The 16,016-nt window shown below is 43.8% G+C and overlaps 1 protein-coding gene across 1 annotated transcript; it reads right to left on the bottom strand.

Annotated features, from left to right (window-relative positions):
- Nucleotides 1–904: 904 nt before the first annotated feature.
- Nucleotides 905–15,035, bottom strand: KCTD20 (potassium channel tetramerization domain containing 20). The gene is made up of 7 exons (XM_016223747.2): nt 14,833–15,035; nt 11,875–12,148; nt 9,057–9,159; nt 8,586–8,706; nt 7,314–7,511; nt 5,785–5,895; nt 905–4,229 (listed from the first exon to the last, which is right to left on the bottom strand). The coding sequence occupies exons 1-7, from the start codon at nt 14,990–14,992 to the stop codon at nt 3,937–3,939; spliced, it is 1,260 nt and encodes a 419-aa protein (XP_016079233.2). The 5' UTR covers nt 14,993–15,035; the 3' UTR covers nt 905–3,936.
- Between the last annotated feature and the right edge of the window lie 981 nt (nt 15,036–16,016).

Here is a 16,016-nt window from a genome sequence, read left to right as displayed (position 1 = left end):
ACTGCCTACTCCACCCTTTTGGGGTTCTCCACATGATGATGAAAGCCCCTTGATGGGAGGAACGGTGTCCTCGTCAGAGTGTCCCCGTGGCCGAGTGGTGCCTGGCACAGATACCCAACAGGCCATGTCTTCAGAGCGTGTTCTTAACCTCGGAGTTGCTAGGGAGGCACAGGCTTGCTTTAGCACCCCTTGAAGTATCACCAGCAGGCTCCCAGGCTAAGCGAGCTGAGGGGGCTCTGGACACCAGACCAGAGCAGGGCCGGTCAGATCCCGAAGGGTGAGAGGCCCTACAGCATGTCCAAGGGACCCGCCTGCACGCCGCGCTACGCTCTCACCTGCCTTTCATTGCTGCTGTGGTTCCTCACTTGCTATAAACCAAAACTGAGACATCCAAGTTTTGAGTTCTCTTTCAAACTTAGACTTTGGGGTTCCTACTTAGTTGGATTTGAGGGTTCAAGGGGTCTCAAATGCAAGTTAACCAGGAACTAGAGAAGGGAGACCATTAGGGCCCTGGAACCTAGAGGTACAAAGAAACAGCAGGTGGGAAACACACAGGCTTGAGGCTAAAGGCAAGCCCCTGGCCGCCTGGAAAAGGAGACTGTTCTGGGCAGGCTGGTGCTGCTCCTTTCAGTCACCCCCCACCCCCCTTTTTTTGGTTAATCCTCGCCCGAGGACATTTTTTCCATTGATTTTTAGAGAGAAGGGAAGAAGGGAGGGAGGAAGGGGGAGAGAAACATCGCTGCGAGAGAGACACATCAATTTGCTGCTTCCCACACAGGGCCGGGATCAAACCTACAACCCTTTGGTGGGAGGGCTGGTGCTCTACCCACTGAACCGCAGTGGCCAGGGCTCAGCCCCCTTTTAAATCTTGACTTATTTTATTTACTGCCAAAAGAACAACATGGACCCAAATGATAATGTTTTATTATAAAAAAAGCATCCCAAATAGAGGAATTCGTAAACACTGGTAGGTAAACATGTGCAACTTTAAATACAAAGTAAAGAGGCAAAACGAAAGGCATTTTGCCTTTTAGGGAAAATGTTCTGCAGCCATGGTCCCACCCAGAGCACGAATGTGGCTTCATCTCCCATGAAGGCATCAGGTTTGCTTTCTGAACACACTATGCCCATTTTAACAATTTCAAAATGATGGCAAGAAGTGGCGTCCAATAGATTACTGAAACCCCTTGACTATTTTCAGGCAATAAAAAAGGCTCCACATCACACTGTTTGCATTAAAGCCCGTGTTCTGATTACTTACACAAGGACTGCTAGAACACTTTGCAAATACAGCCATCCTTCCTGGGCTTACTCAACAGTATTTTCATAGTCCTGTGTATATTAAATATCACTGTTCTGGATTTTAGTTTAAAATATTGGCTACTGCATATTGTACAGTAAATCCAGCTACTTTCTAGCTGCTTTACCTTTTGCTGTCATTCTTACCTCCACTTCGGAGAAATCATTAATATAACACCAGACGCATTTTAACCCGTCTCTCTGCCCACTACTCTCCAAGTCCTCAATGGCAAATGTTTCCTACTCATCTGTACGTGATATGATGCAGACAAACTTGGATGCTAAACCTCAAGGTCAGGTTCATCTTGGCTTGCTAAAATACCTCTGAGTAAGACAGTCCAGGTAAAACCATTTCCTTATGAAAATGTTTCTATATAAATCACCTGGCTTACTTATTTAGGCACTTAGAAAAAAACACCAAACCTGAGTCCCACCTTTTGTGCTAGAAACACCTCCTGCCCAGGTGGCCAGTAACTGGTTCTCAAGGGAATGACTGCAACCCAGCCCTGGGAACGGAGCAGCTATGACTGAGGAGAGCCACCAAATTACAGTGATGCTGAGCTCCAGGCCTGGAGGGTGTGGGATGCGGAAACCTCTCTCCAGCAGAAGGAGCCTGAGGGCCCAAGCTTCTTCCTCAGTCACCACCTTCTGGTGACACTGGTAGATTTACCTCCACAGATTTTCCATGGGGTTGGGGCCAAAAGCACATTAACCCAATTTGGGGAAAAAAGATCTAGTTCTTGAAAGTCAAAGGAAATTAATCATTCACACAGAAAAAAAGTGTTAAGTGCAGTACACGTATCAGACTACACAACAGTCAATGCAAACCTCCTCTGTGGTGATGTGGAAGTCAACTGAAAAGTGAATGTAAAGGAAGCACCATTAAACAACACTGGGCCGGTCAGCTACGAGTGGGCACGGATGTATACTGGTGAGGTCGCAGCCAAACCTGACCTCAGATATGAGCCAATAGTTTCACAGAAATGAAACTACCCACTGGCTACAAAATAACCCTAACCCTAAACCTTAACCCTGGCCATCAGCCTTACAAATGGATGCCAATGGTAATCAGAACTCTGCAGGTGGGGACAGTCCACTTTAACCCCATTACTTTTTCAGAGTAAGGAACAGCACTGACTTCCACTGTGATGCTGACCACATGCAGAAAACACACTTCTTAAGACACTTGATCAAGCCTGGAGAGCAGCTTTCAATACCCATCTGGCTTCACCTTTGCAGGACAGCTTGCCCTATAGTATCTTACGGAATGGAATTTAAGAAAATTAGTCATGCTCTTAAAGAACTTGAACTATGTGCCTCTTCGTAATCGGTGATGAGTGAATGCTCCGGGCAGGGACTGGAAGGCCAGCCTGTCCCACAAAATGGGAGGGAATACCATGACACATCCAGCTCTAGCCACGGGGACATCGGGAAGGCGGATCAGTGCTGGGAGAGTGATCTGGTTGTCACACGCTGCGCATTAACTCGTGGCTGACAGAGCAAACACAATTACTAGGTCTCATTTCCCTTCAACTCCTCCTTCCTTTGGGGATGACATTAGTGTGGTTTCTTACTCAGTATGAGCAGCTGATAGGCTATTTAAAAAATTAAAATATCCTGGTATCCAAAAAACATTCCCTAAGTGTCAGAAGAATAATCAGAGAAACCCTGTACGGGGACAAAGCCCGCGCAGGTGATGCTTCCCCACCCGGCCGTACCCCAAATGCGTCCTCGCGGGAGCTCTTACAAGTCTCCCTACTGAGAAAGTGAGCCCTCGTGAGAAACTTCTGCCCACATCTTGAAAGCTTTTAAGTCGTATCTAAGGGCTCCCGGCCGCACGCACAGCAACACGCTGCTCTTGGTGAAGACCTGTGGCTTCTCAGCAGACTGCAACCAGGACAGTCAAAGTGGCCCGAGCTGGGGAGGGGCTCTTCTCCTTGAGTTGTGAGTTTCCTTCTAAATGAATTATCTATTTAGGCTCAAACACCATGATGCTAAGGTTGCAGAAACATTACTATGCCACGTTCCTTCCTGTCGCGGAACCTGTGTGGCTTTGGACTGTTCACTGCATTAATGAAAACAAAACAAAACTGAATCTAAGGGCTAAGAATTTCCTTTTAGACATTTTGAATGAGAGTCCAGTTCTTCCCTGATGCAATCTGGACAGATGCCACCAGGAACGGCATCTTCATTAACCTCGAGTGAGTATGCCGTTAGTGCCTATTCGTAGAAGATAGATTGTCTCCTTTTAAGTTTGGTCCCTTTGCTGCTAAGCAATGTGCCTGGTATGAAACAAAACACAGGAAAGCCAAGACACAGCATACAGGATGAGAACTGTTTTGCTGGATGAGGCAACAGGAGTCCTGACTTCCTTTTCTGCTTTTGCAGTTATGCAAAGGCTCAGTGAACAGCACCAGACCTAAAATTTCAAGTTACCAGCTGCTGCAAAGCTGGCAGCTTCATTACAGTGCGTGCTTTTTCATCCCCTGCCGGAGGTGCAGATATACCGAAAGGACGCACGTTAAATATGGAAAAAGGGAAAGGACGGGGGAGAAGCATATCTCTTACTCATGGGGAGGACTGACTTTGGGCAGCCCAGACAGAGAAGCTTCGCAGGGGGGTGGACCACAGCTGGCCCTAATCCTGAAAGTCGTTAGAAGCCATCTGAGAAAGTGGGGCATTTAGCCGGTCAAGTTCATCCACTTGGGGCGGGTGATGCATCAGTATCTCCTGGTCTTCCAAGACATCTTCTCCAGCAGCTACCAGATTAGTGAGGGATTTGCTCCGAACACACTGGAAATCCACATGGCGACTCTTTCCTTCTTCCTTTTCCCATGACATCTGGATAAAGGGGCGCTGCACATAATTATAGATTACTTCAGATCGGCCACCAGGTCTTCTCTTAATTTTTTCTTTACAGGTAGGGTAACCTGAAACAAAAAAACTGTTCTCATGACTTCAGCAAATGCTCACTGTGGCTTCCATACCTCATCACATCAGTTTCCTCCCAAATCCAAAGACTATGCATGAGAATTACGGGGAAGCGACCAGCCTCTAACCACGTCCCCCCAGCCCCAATCACCTGCACGCTCTCTTCCTTCCTGCTCAGTTAGTTGGTCTTATCCCTAGAAGGGAAGTAACAAAAATCCTATCCCTTATAATGGAAGGGGGACAGAAGCCTCTTATTAATTTCAGAAGCCTTTAGTTACTGGCAACACTACTACAGAACAAAAATCCTGCTAGGGCATGGCCACTGTAGTCCTCTAGTTCTGCTTAGAGGGCACAATGTGTGAGAACTAGTTCAGGGAATGTGGAATGTTTAGCCTAAAGGAAAAACGGGTGCTGCCTGAAGCATCTGAAAGGCTGTCACATGGGATGGGGAAAATCTTCAGAGTAGCTCCAGAGTCCAGAGGGAGGCAGTTACCTATCAGATACGTGGAAGAATGTTCCGATGGTAGAACAACTGGATAGGCTGTGGGAAATGGAGGGACCCTATCACCCTGTCCCTGGGGTTTCCAAAGAGACAAGGGAAGCACTCAGTGGAAAGCGGTTCATTTGATCATCTCGAAAATCTCTTCCAACTTTAAATCCCAACCTAAGTTAGGCACAATAAAGGTCTGTGGGCAAGACTGAGACAGTAAGTGGCAACACACAAGAGTCATAGACCAATGGAGGGAGATCAGGACGGCTTCAGCACTCTTCAAGAATCTGTCTCCAGCCCCTGGCCGGTTTGGCTCAGTGGTTAGAGTGGAGGCCTGCAGACTGAAGGGTCTGGAGTTCGATTCTAGCCAAGGGTTCGTACCAGGGTTGCAGGCTCTGCCCCAGTAGGGTGGTGAGCAGGAGGCAACCAATCTGTGGATGTCTCTCTCTCTGTTGATATTTCTCTCTCCCCCCTCCTTCCCTTCTACTCTCTCGGAAAATATTCTCCAGTAAGGATTAAAAAAAAAAATCTGTCTCTAAGACCTTTTCATGGATACCACAGGCTGGGAGTCACTCATTGCTCATGATCATTTAAAGCAATTCTGTCAATACCTCCAGGTGTTTCTCAAAGGTAAGTAATGGAATAAACTTAAAAGTCTGAGTCTCCAAGCTACAGCTTTCAGAAGGACCCTTCCAGATCCCAGAGAGATCCTCACCAAGACTGTTGGCAGAATGCCCCTCCCATGTGGTGAGCCCACGAGACCTGCTCCATTTACACCTCCCCAGAGGCCTTAGCCCTCACTGCTCTTTATCCTGAGGCAGGAAACTGAAATTTATTCCTGCAGCTGCTTTAAAGCATTTTCAATTGGAAATAAAATGAAAAGGAAATGTAAGGGCAAACAAAAACAAAAGTAAAGATCCTTGAAACTTGGCTAGAAATGTAGTTCTCACATTGTCCATTGTCTAGGTCCTCTGGAAGCTGAATTTTAAGGACACAAGCTGTGGCCATAGTTCCAACCTACTCCATAAGCTATGCAAGCTGAATACTGACTGGGATGTTTTTACCTTCGATTCCAATGCGAATGTTTTTCAGGCCCCGTTCCTTTAACACAGTTTTAGCAACATCCCGATTCTCAATATATTTGAAGAATCTGTAGAGCTTGGAGCTATAAAGAACTGTGGCGGAAAAAAGATCTGGGGTTAGTTATGGAGCAAGGACCTCCAGAAGAGGAAGGAGATGAGCTAACAGAATCAAACTAATTAAAGTTTCTTTTGGTCCTGATGCCAAAAAAATCCAGACAGATCACAGATTAAATGTTAAATAATAAATTAACCATAAGAAACCATACAAGACATTTTTGTAATGCAAGGATACGAAAGGCCTTTCTGGGTAAGACATAAAACCTAGAAGCCATAAAAGCTGATATACTCAACTACATAAAAATACATCTCTACTTAGTCAAAACCACTATTAAAGCTAAAAAGACAATCGGAAAAAATATTTGCAACTCATATTACAAAGGGCTAACTTCCTTAATATAGAGAGTGGTCACAAGTAGAGAGCTTACACAAATCTCTAAGTAAAAGACTAATAATCCAATTTTATAATGGGCAAAAATACAGTTGACATAAAATTAAAATGGCCCTTAAAAATTAAGATGTTCAGTCTCATTCATGAAATGAGAAGTGAAAATCAAAACTCAAACAGCAAATATAAATGTTTAGTAAAACACTGTTTTGGTGAGGGTACAGAAAATAAACCTTCCTATGTTTTGTGAGTGTAAATTGGCTCAGCCTTCATGGAGGATAATTTGCCAACATCTATCAAAATTATAAAAGCACAAAGCTCTGACAGAAATTGCATTTTTAGGAGTATTATTCTACAGAGAGATGCATGTGTGAAAGACTGCTTAAAAGGATATTCACAGAGCACCTGAGATCTTGCTCTCTGGCACATGTCTTCAGTTTGACTCAAATAAACTCATAAAAATTCAAATAAGTAAAAGGATATTCATTGCAGCATCATTTATAATTTATAGCTTAAACATCCATCAACAGGGCTGGTTAAATCAGTTATGGCACAATCATGCAATGGAGTATTATACAGCTATTAAAAAAGATCACGGAGGCCGCCTTTAATATAAGAAATGGTATAGAATAGTCTGTATAATATGGTACCATTTGAAAGAAAGGAAAAACGTAAGTGCTTATGTATGTGCATTGAATACATCTGGGAGAAAGTGAGGAGGAAAACTGGATGAGGCAAGGGTGGGAATAAGACTTTTCAATGTACATCCTTTTGTACTTTTAAAAGTATGAACTATTACCAATTCAAAAGGATTTACAAATGAAGAATGACACCACCATTTAACGTGAGGCCTCAGAACTGACACAGTACCAGACGCCAGCAGCACAGAAGGTGTAACGTTCACTGTGCTCCACGGCGTGGAAGTTAGCCCTGCATCACTACACTGAACTCATCCAAGCGAGTGTGCTCATCACTGGCTCAACAGTGACATTCACGTTGGTTCTAGGATCTAGCTGCTACTCTACGTTTCTTGCTAAAAACATCTACATCAGGAAGGTGCTCCTACTCTGGGAATATTCCTCCCCCATGGGTGGGGGGTGGTCTTCGTCCCAGTCCACAGAATCCTCGTCCGTCAGCACGACGATGTGGCACTCCCGCTCCCCTTTCTTGGCACAGCCCACCATGATGGGCAGGATCAGTTCTTCGAGGTAGTGATCAAACTGCTTGTGAGCGCCGTCATTAGACAGTTCATGCAGTAAAGCACCTGGGGAGAGAAAATGCAGGTGAACATCCTCTCTGCCCAAGTGCATGTTCCCGGAGTGAAAAAGCCTACTGGGTAGTAGCTGTTACCACTGAGAAGGTCTAGAGAAGTGACCATTCGAAAGCAGAGATTGTTTCCTGCTCCAAGGTGGTAACTAAGCTGATCTTGTTCGATATGCTTCACATTCTCCCACGCCCCCATTTGCTCATATTTAATAGTCCCTGAGCATTCTCATCAATGGAGGTTTTGTTGAACATACAGTGTCAAACCATAAACATTAATTCTACAGAGACAGAACCACATTTGGGGATGACTCTGTGTAGTACCTCTTCTGGAGATGCTCTGGACCCCAATTTCATGGAGTTAAGAGCACCACAGAAGAGGAATAATCTGGAGACACCAAGGGACCTGCTCTAAGTATATACTAGACTCAGTAGAGAAACCACAAGTCCAGAGAACTTCATGGATTCCGCAGGGAAATGTATCATGAGCTTCAAAGAACAAGTTAAAAATAATTTCAGGGAACCTAGTAGGTAATGATAAGAGCATGGAGTTTGCAGTCAATCAGTTCTAATCTCAGTTTTTAATGCTTAGAGCTTCGAACAAGCTAACTTCTGTCTCATTTGTTAAATGAGGTTATCACCCATCTTTTAGGGTTGTTATAAGACTTACGCCAAGGTCACAGCTATAAAGCACTTAGCAAACACTAAGTTAATGATAATGATAAAGATAATTGTAAGAACCCAGCCAGTTTATGCTGCTTGACCTTACTAGTGAGACTTCCCACATATCTGAGAATCAGTACCCTTATTTGTTAAAAGGTTGAGACACCAAGGTCCCAATAGGGGAAGGAATTAGCTTGGTGATTCATGGGCCAAGCAAGATTTAGAACCCACTACACGTTCTCTTTTGTTTACTGTACTTCCTCAAAATGCTCTGAACCAAGAGAGGGCATGGGATAGTGTGTCTCTGCCTCTGCAAATGACCGTCAACCCACACTTGAAATTCTTTCTGTTTAGTAATAAAAAAATGCCAATCATTTCCAGGCAAACTAAGTTCAGTTGCTCCTGTACTTACTCAGATCTTGACAGCGGATAGTGTTGAAGTCAAAGTTAATGCAGAGATAATCACACGTATCTCTAAGGTCTGGGATAGAGATGCCATCAGGACAATTGATGATACCAGTTTTGTAATAATCCTGTAAATAGATTAGGAGGAAGAATGTAGGCAAAGAACAAGATGAAAAATTACCTCTTCAACACCCATTCATTGCCGGTTCTGTTCAACTGATGGGTTACTAGAACTGTCACCAAATTGGTTGGCTCATTAAATGGTAAAGTGGCTCCTGGCTGTCCTGACATGTTTAACCACAACTTGATACTTGACTGAGCTCATACAGGAAGATGACTTAAGTTACAGGAATAAAACATAAAGTGGGGAAGTCAGTAACTGGGAACTAGAGACTCTAAAGTCAGTACAGCCTGGTGGGACTCCCAGGGCTCCGGCCAGCGGCCGTGGAAGGGGGTGTAACAAAGAGCTACCGCGCACCAGCACCGTTCGAAAGACAGTCGCGCTGATTCCTTCAGCAATCTCATACTCCCCCTTCTCGTTGGGCCGTGTGAAGTTGTACTCTCTTCCTGGTCCAAACATCCTGAAAGACACCAGGCAACAATGTGACCTTCTCCAGCAGGACTCTCTCCCCCCTCGTGTAAGTGAACAGAGCACCGGCACCCAGCCTCCAGGATGGACTCGAGTCTTAGGAAGTGCCCTTCAGACTGGAAAAGGCAGCAATTACTTTCAGCGCTGGAGTGCGAGGGGGCATGACAAGTCTCCAGGTCCACCCAGGGTGAGCTTCTGTGACAGCAGAGGCAGTAAAGCAGCGTCTGCAGAGCTGGCCCGCGGACAGCCTCTCCTGCCCTCCCCACTGTCCAGGATCTGCCTGTACATCGCCGGGCAGCTCAGGGAGACAGTGTCATGCTCTCGGCCTTTCCTATTCCTTCCTCTCCTCTTCCAACAGTCAGCTACCCGGAATGTCAATTCTGAATATTCCCGAGTTCTGCCTTTCAACATCTAATCTGATAGGTGAATCTGTACAGTAGGTACAGATATGCTTTTCCCTTCCCCGCTTCGTTTTAATGGTGGAGCTCAGGGAAAATGCCCTTTCTCAATCTAAGGAGTAACTAACTAGGGGAATCTCAGGTCAATGAGAAAAGGAGGGTGGGCATTAGGTGTATCAGCAGTTTGATGTATTTCAGAGGCAGGCCTGCTCTGGGCATGAACTCGGAGGTCATGAGCACGTGAGGAGGCAGCCTTGCCTTTCTTATTTATCTTTTCCCCTCCTTCTTCCTCCTCTCAGTTCCCCTCCCGTAAAACTGGCCCCGTGACTTCTAGGACTCCTGCTGCTCTGTGGAATGGGAAGCCAGCACGAAGGTCAGGGCAGACAGCTGCCACCTACAGCCAGCCTGATCTGAGCTGTCAGTGGGGACTCACTGCCATTTCCTTCCTTAACCTGCTGGGAAGCCCTGCTGTTCAACTGCTCCAAACTGTTCGCCTCCACTCTGCATTGGCTGCTTTTCAAAGGTCTGAAGAAGACTCCGTATCACATGCTTTCCAAATCACTAGACCGTACATAAGAAATCCATTCTCATAAACTTGTCTTCAACGAATGCTGACATTTTCCTAGAACATTCTGGGTGAAGTCTAGTTGAGACAGCTATGAATCAAAACAGTGAACATGCCATAAATATGATCCCCCTACCAACAGCAGGACCTAAACTCAGAGATGGTTCTCCAGTAGCGGTATGGATTTGCATTAGTCCAATCTCGATCTCTCAGCTTGTCCCCTGTGACTAGCAGGCCACATTTGTAAGCTCACTGGCTGGGATTACGAACACTGTATGTAGCCACAGGACAACAAACTCTTAGAACTCACGATCTAAGCCAACTCTAAGCCAGCTGATGAACCATTTAGATAGAGAAATCAGACTCTCTTTTTCTTGGGACAACACATTCCTAGATTCCAAGAACCAGTTACCCAGGAATCTATTACCCAGAAAATGCTTGCCTTCTTTTTATCACCACTTTCAGAGGAAACCTACCTCAGCCAGCCTGCCCTGAGGAACACGGGGGGGCGCATTAGTGGTGATACCAAGACTGGGGACAGGGAGTCAAGTCTGATAAAATATAGGGTCAATTTAGAAGATGTTTTAATGTACTAGTTTAATCTTAATTCAGATGTTTGAGAAATATATAGGTTTGGTTTTGGTTAAAAATAGCTCATCATAAATTTTTATGTATATGTTCACATAAACACATATTTGAAAAGCTGGATCCCATTTAGCCTAAAATCCAGGAAAATTAAAGTAGTCACTCTGATTTCTAATACGGTTCAAATTAGTTCAATGTCCTGAGTGAAGTTAGATCTTTAAATAACATCTACTTCTAATAAAAATCCTCAAAAGCCAAATGTGTGTATATACACATACATTATTATTATTTTACTCTTATCCCATTTGCTGTTCCTTATGTTAGGGTCTACGATTGGCCAGAAAGAGGATCTCCTAACTTCCAGCCCAGGCTCCAAGGGTACTTGTGGACAGTGCTCCTTCTGAGCAGGCTCTTTCCATTTCCTAAATTCTAACCCTAAAAAGCTGGGGCAGGAGGTGGTGAGAGGAGGATAGGACTACAGTCTGAATGAAACATGAAGCATAAAGAGAACAATCATGAAACAACAGAACAGCCAGATATAAGGATTCGGTTTCAGAAACCAAATGGTGATGGAGGCATTAGAAAACGACAGTACATCATCTATTTCCAAGCACAACTGGCAATGGGTGGCAGGCAAAATCATGCTTTTCAGTGAAATGACTTTGCTGTTGTGTCCTATGAAACATTTGTCTAATTCTATTTTTTATTAAAAGACAAAAGACCAAAAAAAGAAAGAAAAAAGAACACGATTTACAGCTTTCACTTTATCCTAGTATCTTTGATTTGTGGAACTCAGAAAACATTGCTTTTGTGAGACTATGAAAACTGTGAATAAAAGAAATTAAGTATGTGACTTCTGTTTTAGAGTGATTTTACAGAGGAACAGGGAATGAGATTTAGCAGATTACTTCTCATAGTTCTGGCTGCACTCCCTTTTTTTGTTTACTATACTGGATTTGTAAATAAAATAAATACCCAGCCCCCTAAATCACCAACACATAGACATTTTGTACCAGCTTGCCCTCCGTCTCACCAGAGCAGGGAGATAGACAAATCAGCAATGCAATGCTTTTTATTCTCATATCTAAAGGAAGGTAAACAGCAGGTATTCTAGTCATAGGGAGCAGAGTGCATTTGGAAGGAAATTACCATCAATTACCTTCCCAACATGGTATCCGGGTGAGCAGTGAAAATTTGCGGATTCACCACAAAACGAGTGCCATCTACAAGAAGTGTCACTTTCTCTGGCGCCTGGGAGTGAAGGTTACTACCAAAGCCCACAGTGCTGTTTCCAAATCGTTCTGGAGCAATAAAGGGTTCATGGTTCCGTTTATTCCCACTTTGAAAGCAAGAGCCTTTGCCGTCTTCGGGAAGTGGCATTATGTGAGGGAACTGGAGACTTGCTGGCTGAGAGGCATAGTCAAGCGAAAGGTCTAAAAGATCATACAAACAAACCAAAATAACTCGACTGCAAAAGCCTTGGGGGAAAAATAAACCCCAACTTCTTTAAAAACAATAAAAAACAAACAAAATCCCACAGATTTTTAGGGGTAAACAGGCAAAAACTCTTGACTATAGCAAGTAAAGAAAAAAAATACAACTGGAGACTTACACTGGATCCCCCGAGTTTTTTCCGGAGCGTGCGCGTGCGTGCGTGTAGGAGTGAATAAAGGTGGTAATACCCACATTTTAAAATAAAATTAAAAACTTTAAAAGTAAACTTCTACATGGTTTAAAAAACTAGCAACCTTCTGCCACAGCCCATGACCGCCCACCTTGTTCCACAGAGGCAATAACTCTTTGCTTCTGTTTTCACTTCTCTAAATAATACTCTAATATTTCCTGTGTTTTATTTAAGGAACCTGCCACCTCTGTGTGCCAAAACTATTTTCCACATTCTTTAAAAATGTTTCCAAATTTTATTTTCCAGAAAGATGAAAGATTCTAATTGTTTAAATGCATCATTTTTCCTAGAAAAATCACAGAAAAATGAATTTTCACTATGCAAAGGAGCACCCTAACATCACCAACACCACTTCTGAACAGGCAGGTCTTGCTATCAGCAGCAAAATTCCAGTGCAAATGGCCTTGGATTAGGATTCATGCTTGGAAGCTCAGTTTTTGCATCACCAAAAAGCTATTTTCTTTAAGTAATTCACTTTTCTAAACCTGGCCCATCATCTGTAAAATAAGAATGCTCATTCCACCTACCTCACAGGATTGACTGTCCACTGAAAGGAAGTCTGAGAGAGCACTTAAAAATGTGCAATGCCACATCATGTAAGAGGCTTAAAATGGACTGAAAGCTGGATGTACACAGGAGACAAGTGGAAGCAAGTATCTACAAAAGGGTTCCTAGAGGATGTACTTAAATAGGCAGTTCTAATGTATGCCCTAGCCAGTTTGGCTCAGTGGTTAGAGCACTGGCCTGCAGAAGGGTCCTGGGTTCGATTCCAGCCAAGGGTACATATCTTGGTTGCAGGCTCGATCCTCAGTCCCCGTTGGGGGCTCATGCAGGAGGCAACTAAGTGATGTGTCTCTCTCACACTGATGTTCCCCCCCCCCCCCCCGAAAAGCAATGGAAAAAATACCCTCAGGTGAGGATGAAAACAAACACACAAAAAAACTCAGAAGCATAGAGTTAATACAACATGTATATGCCATTACTTAGATTTGGCAAGCTCAGTTAACATTTTCTATATTTTCTTCAAACTTTTTTTGGAAATACAGTATTATACATACAACTGAATGTCTCACTCCCACCCTTCCTATATTTTAAATTGTATACAGTATTTCATGAACATGATTACTGCCCATGACCTCTGGGAAATTAGTCTGATTTTAGTTAGATAACCAAATAAAACTGTTAGAGTACACTCAATAGCCCCCCAGCCCCCCCCCCCCACATACACCTGTTTCTAGAGAAAAGGAAACCAAAATCTAGACCAAAAATCAATTTAGGGTTCACATCTTACAGCTTCTGCAGGACTTAAATTTTCAATGTGGCCCTGATTTTGCATACCAAGAGCTAAGTTCCCACACAATCCACAGGCAGGCTTGTAGCAAGAAACACCTTAATCACCAGACAGGCTTTCACACTGGCAGTGAGGTTCTTAAAAATGAAAGTAGGATCTACATCACTAATTCAGTTCTCTAGAAAGCTTGATGTGCCCCCAGCAATGAGGCAATTAAATTAGATCAATTACTGAAGGATGCCTCAGGTTCCATCCTTAAATGGGTAAGAAGGAAAAGAGCCTCATTGCACAAATTCTCCCTAATGGTGCAGCACTCTGCTTATGTATATATATAACAGTAGCACAGTCTTATCTGAAAGACCCAGGTTCAAAATCCAGTCCCCCACATCCTGGCAGTGTGAACCCGAGCAAGTTACCTAGGCTTCTGAAGCCCACATTTCCTCATTTTTAAAAGGACTGATCTCAGCAGGGATCGGCAAACTTTCTGTAAAGGGCCAAAAAGTAAATACTTGGGGCTTTGTGGGTCAGTCTCTGCCACTGTAGCAGGAAAGCAGCCATAGACAACATGTAACAAATGGGCATGATAGCTGTATTTCAAAACTTTATTGACAAAAATAGGCAGCAGTCCAGATTTGACCATAGCCTGTCACCCTTGATTTAAACAGATGTAAAATTCCTGGCACAGTGAGTGCCCAGTAAGTAGGAATTGCTATTATTGTTGCTATTGTGCTTATTAAAAGTTAAAAAGAGACTGCACCTCCATTAACTCAATAATATTCTAGCCTTGTGAGGTAAGAAGAATATTATATTCCTGTTTTCTAGACTAAGAAAGCTGGGCTCACAAAGCCCAAGGATCATGCCCACGGTTACAGCCGACAGGCAGCAGAGCTGGAATCTGAGCCCATCTTCTGCCTGCAAACCCATGACTATCTTTCTTACACCATTACTGCCAAGCTGGATGTGCGAGACTGATTAAATATGCGGGGGTTTTCTGTGATGGTTAGCTTTACAGAACTGTGATATATAAGCTAAACCGATTAACTGGGTATCTTAATAGGTTAAGAACATTTCTGTCCTCTGGCACAGTGGATGCTCAGGTGTCAGAAAGCCCTCCCAGTCAAGGCAAGGGTTAACCACCGTACCATCATTCCTGGGACCGAGGGAATAAGAAAGATTTTGAAGACCCGGAGAAGTCAGGCTATTTGTTTCTTTTTCTTGGGTGGCAGCTGAGATTTCATCCATCAGGCAGCTGGCCTCTTGCCGCAATAATCTGTCGCTGTCACTGCCACGGTGAACATTCATCCTTGGACTCTATGGTGAACTGTCTGCTTGATCAGAAAAAACCCTGCAAGACAGGAATATGCATGATTTAGAACTCTCTCAAAACAGGTTTCCAAGGACTCCCACGGCATGAAAGCCGAACTGGAGAACTGACTGACAGCTCTCACTCTTGTTCTGGGAAATTGTATCTTAAACATCTCTGCGATTTTATATTGAGAGGAACTAGCTGATTCAAATGGTCTGTTGATAAACCCGCTACCAGGGAATAACGTTAAACTTTACCCACAAACAGACATTGAGTGCACTGACTTTAGCCACATCCATGACCAATTAAATGGTGGTGTTTACCCTACAGAGACACAGGAGGAGGAGAGGCCAACTGATCACTTAAAGAAAATTTGCCATATATTTTTAAAAATCAAGACACACACACTCCTGCCACAACAGAGCACTAGGAAATGCAAACCAATCACAATGATAATGCTAGTATAAGAGGCTAAAAGTCACCTGCACTAATAAACAGTTCTTCCACTTTCTGTAGCACATGCTCAACCTCCAACACCCACCTCAAAATTACACGGAGATGTCACTGGCCATAAGGCTAACTCTCCCCGCAGCAGTGCGCTATCATCATGAATGACACCTAGGGAGTGAATGCCTCCTGCAAGGTACTTGCTATTGGGCAGAATAGAGAGATTAGACAGGAGGCTTCATTCCTTTCCTCCAGGTAGTCATGCCCAGCAGCCCTTCTCCTCGGGGGCTTCCCAACTACTGAAAACATCCTGAAGTTCACCCTACTTAGTACTTTCACAGTTTATACTGTACTGATTTCCACTTGGTGTTTTGGTGGAAGAATCACCTTACATCACTGGCAACTTTAATGCATATGGATTGCAGGCTAACACCAATTTAGAAAGTAGTTAGGTCACTAAGGGCAGTAACATGTTTTAATACTCTGAATTTCCCTGACATGCAAGCATGTAGAGGTGCCAATAAATATTTGTAATGTGAATTAAATTATTCCCTTCATAACCTGTATTAATAC

The sequence above is a fragment of the Miniopterus natalensis genome, chromosome 5, assembly GCF_054644295.1.
Source record: "Miniopterus natalensis isolate mMinNat1 chromosome 5, mMinNat1.hap1, whole genome shotgun sequence".
NCBI classification, from domain to species: domain Eukaryota; kingdom Metazoa; phylum Chordata; class Mammalia; order Chiroptera; family Miniopteridae; genus Miniopterus; species Miniopterus natalensis.
Note: the sequence above shows the minus strand (reverse complement) of the source record. Positions and strands in the feature narration are given on the sequence as shown.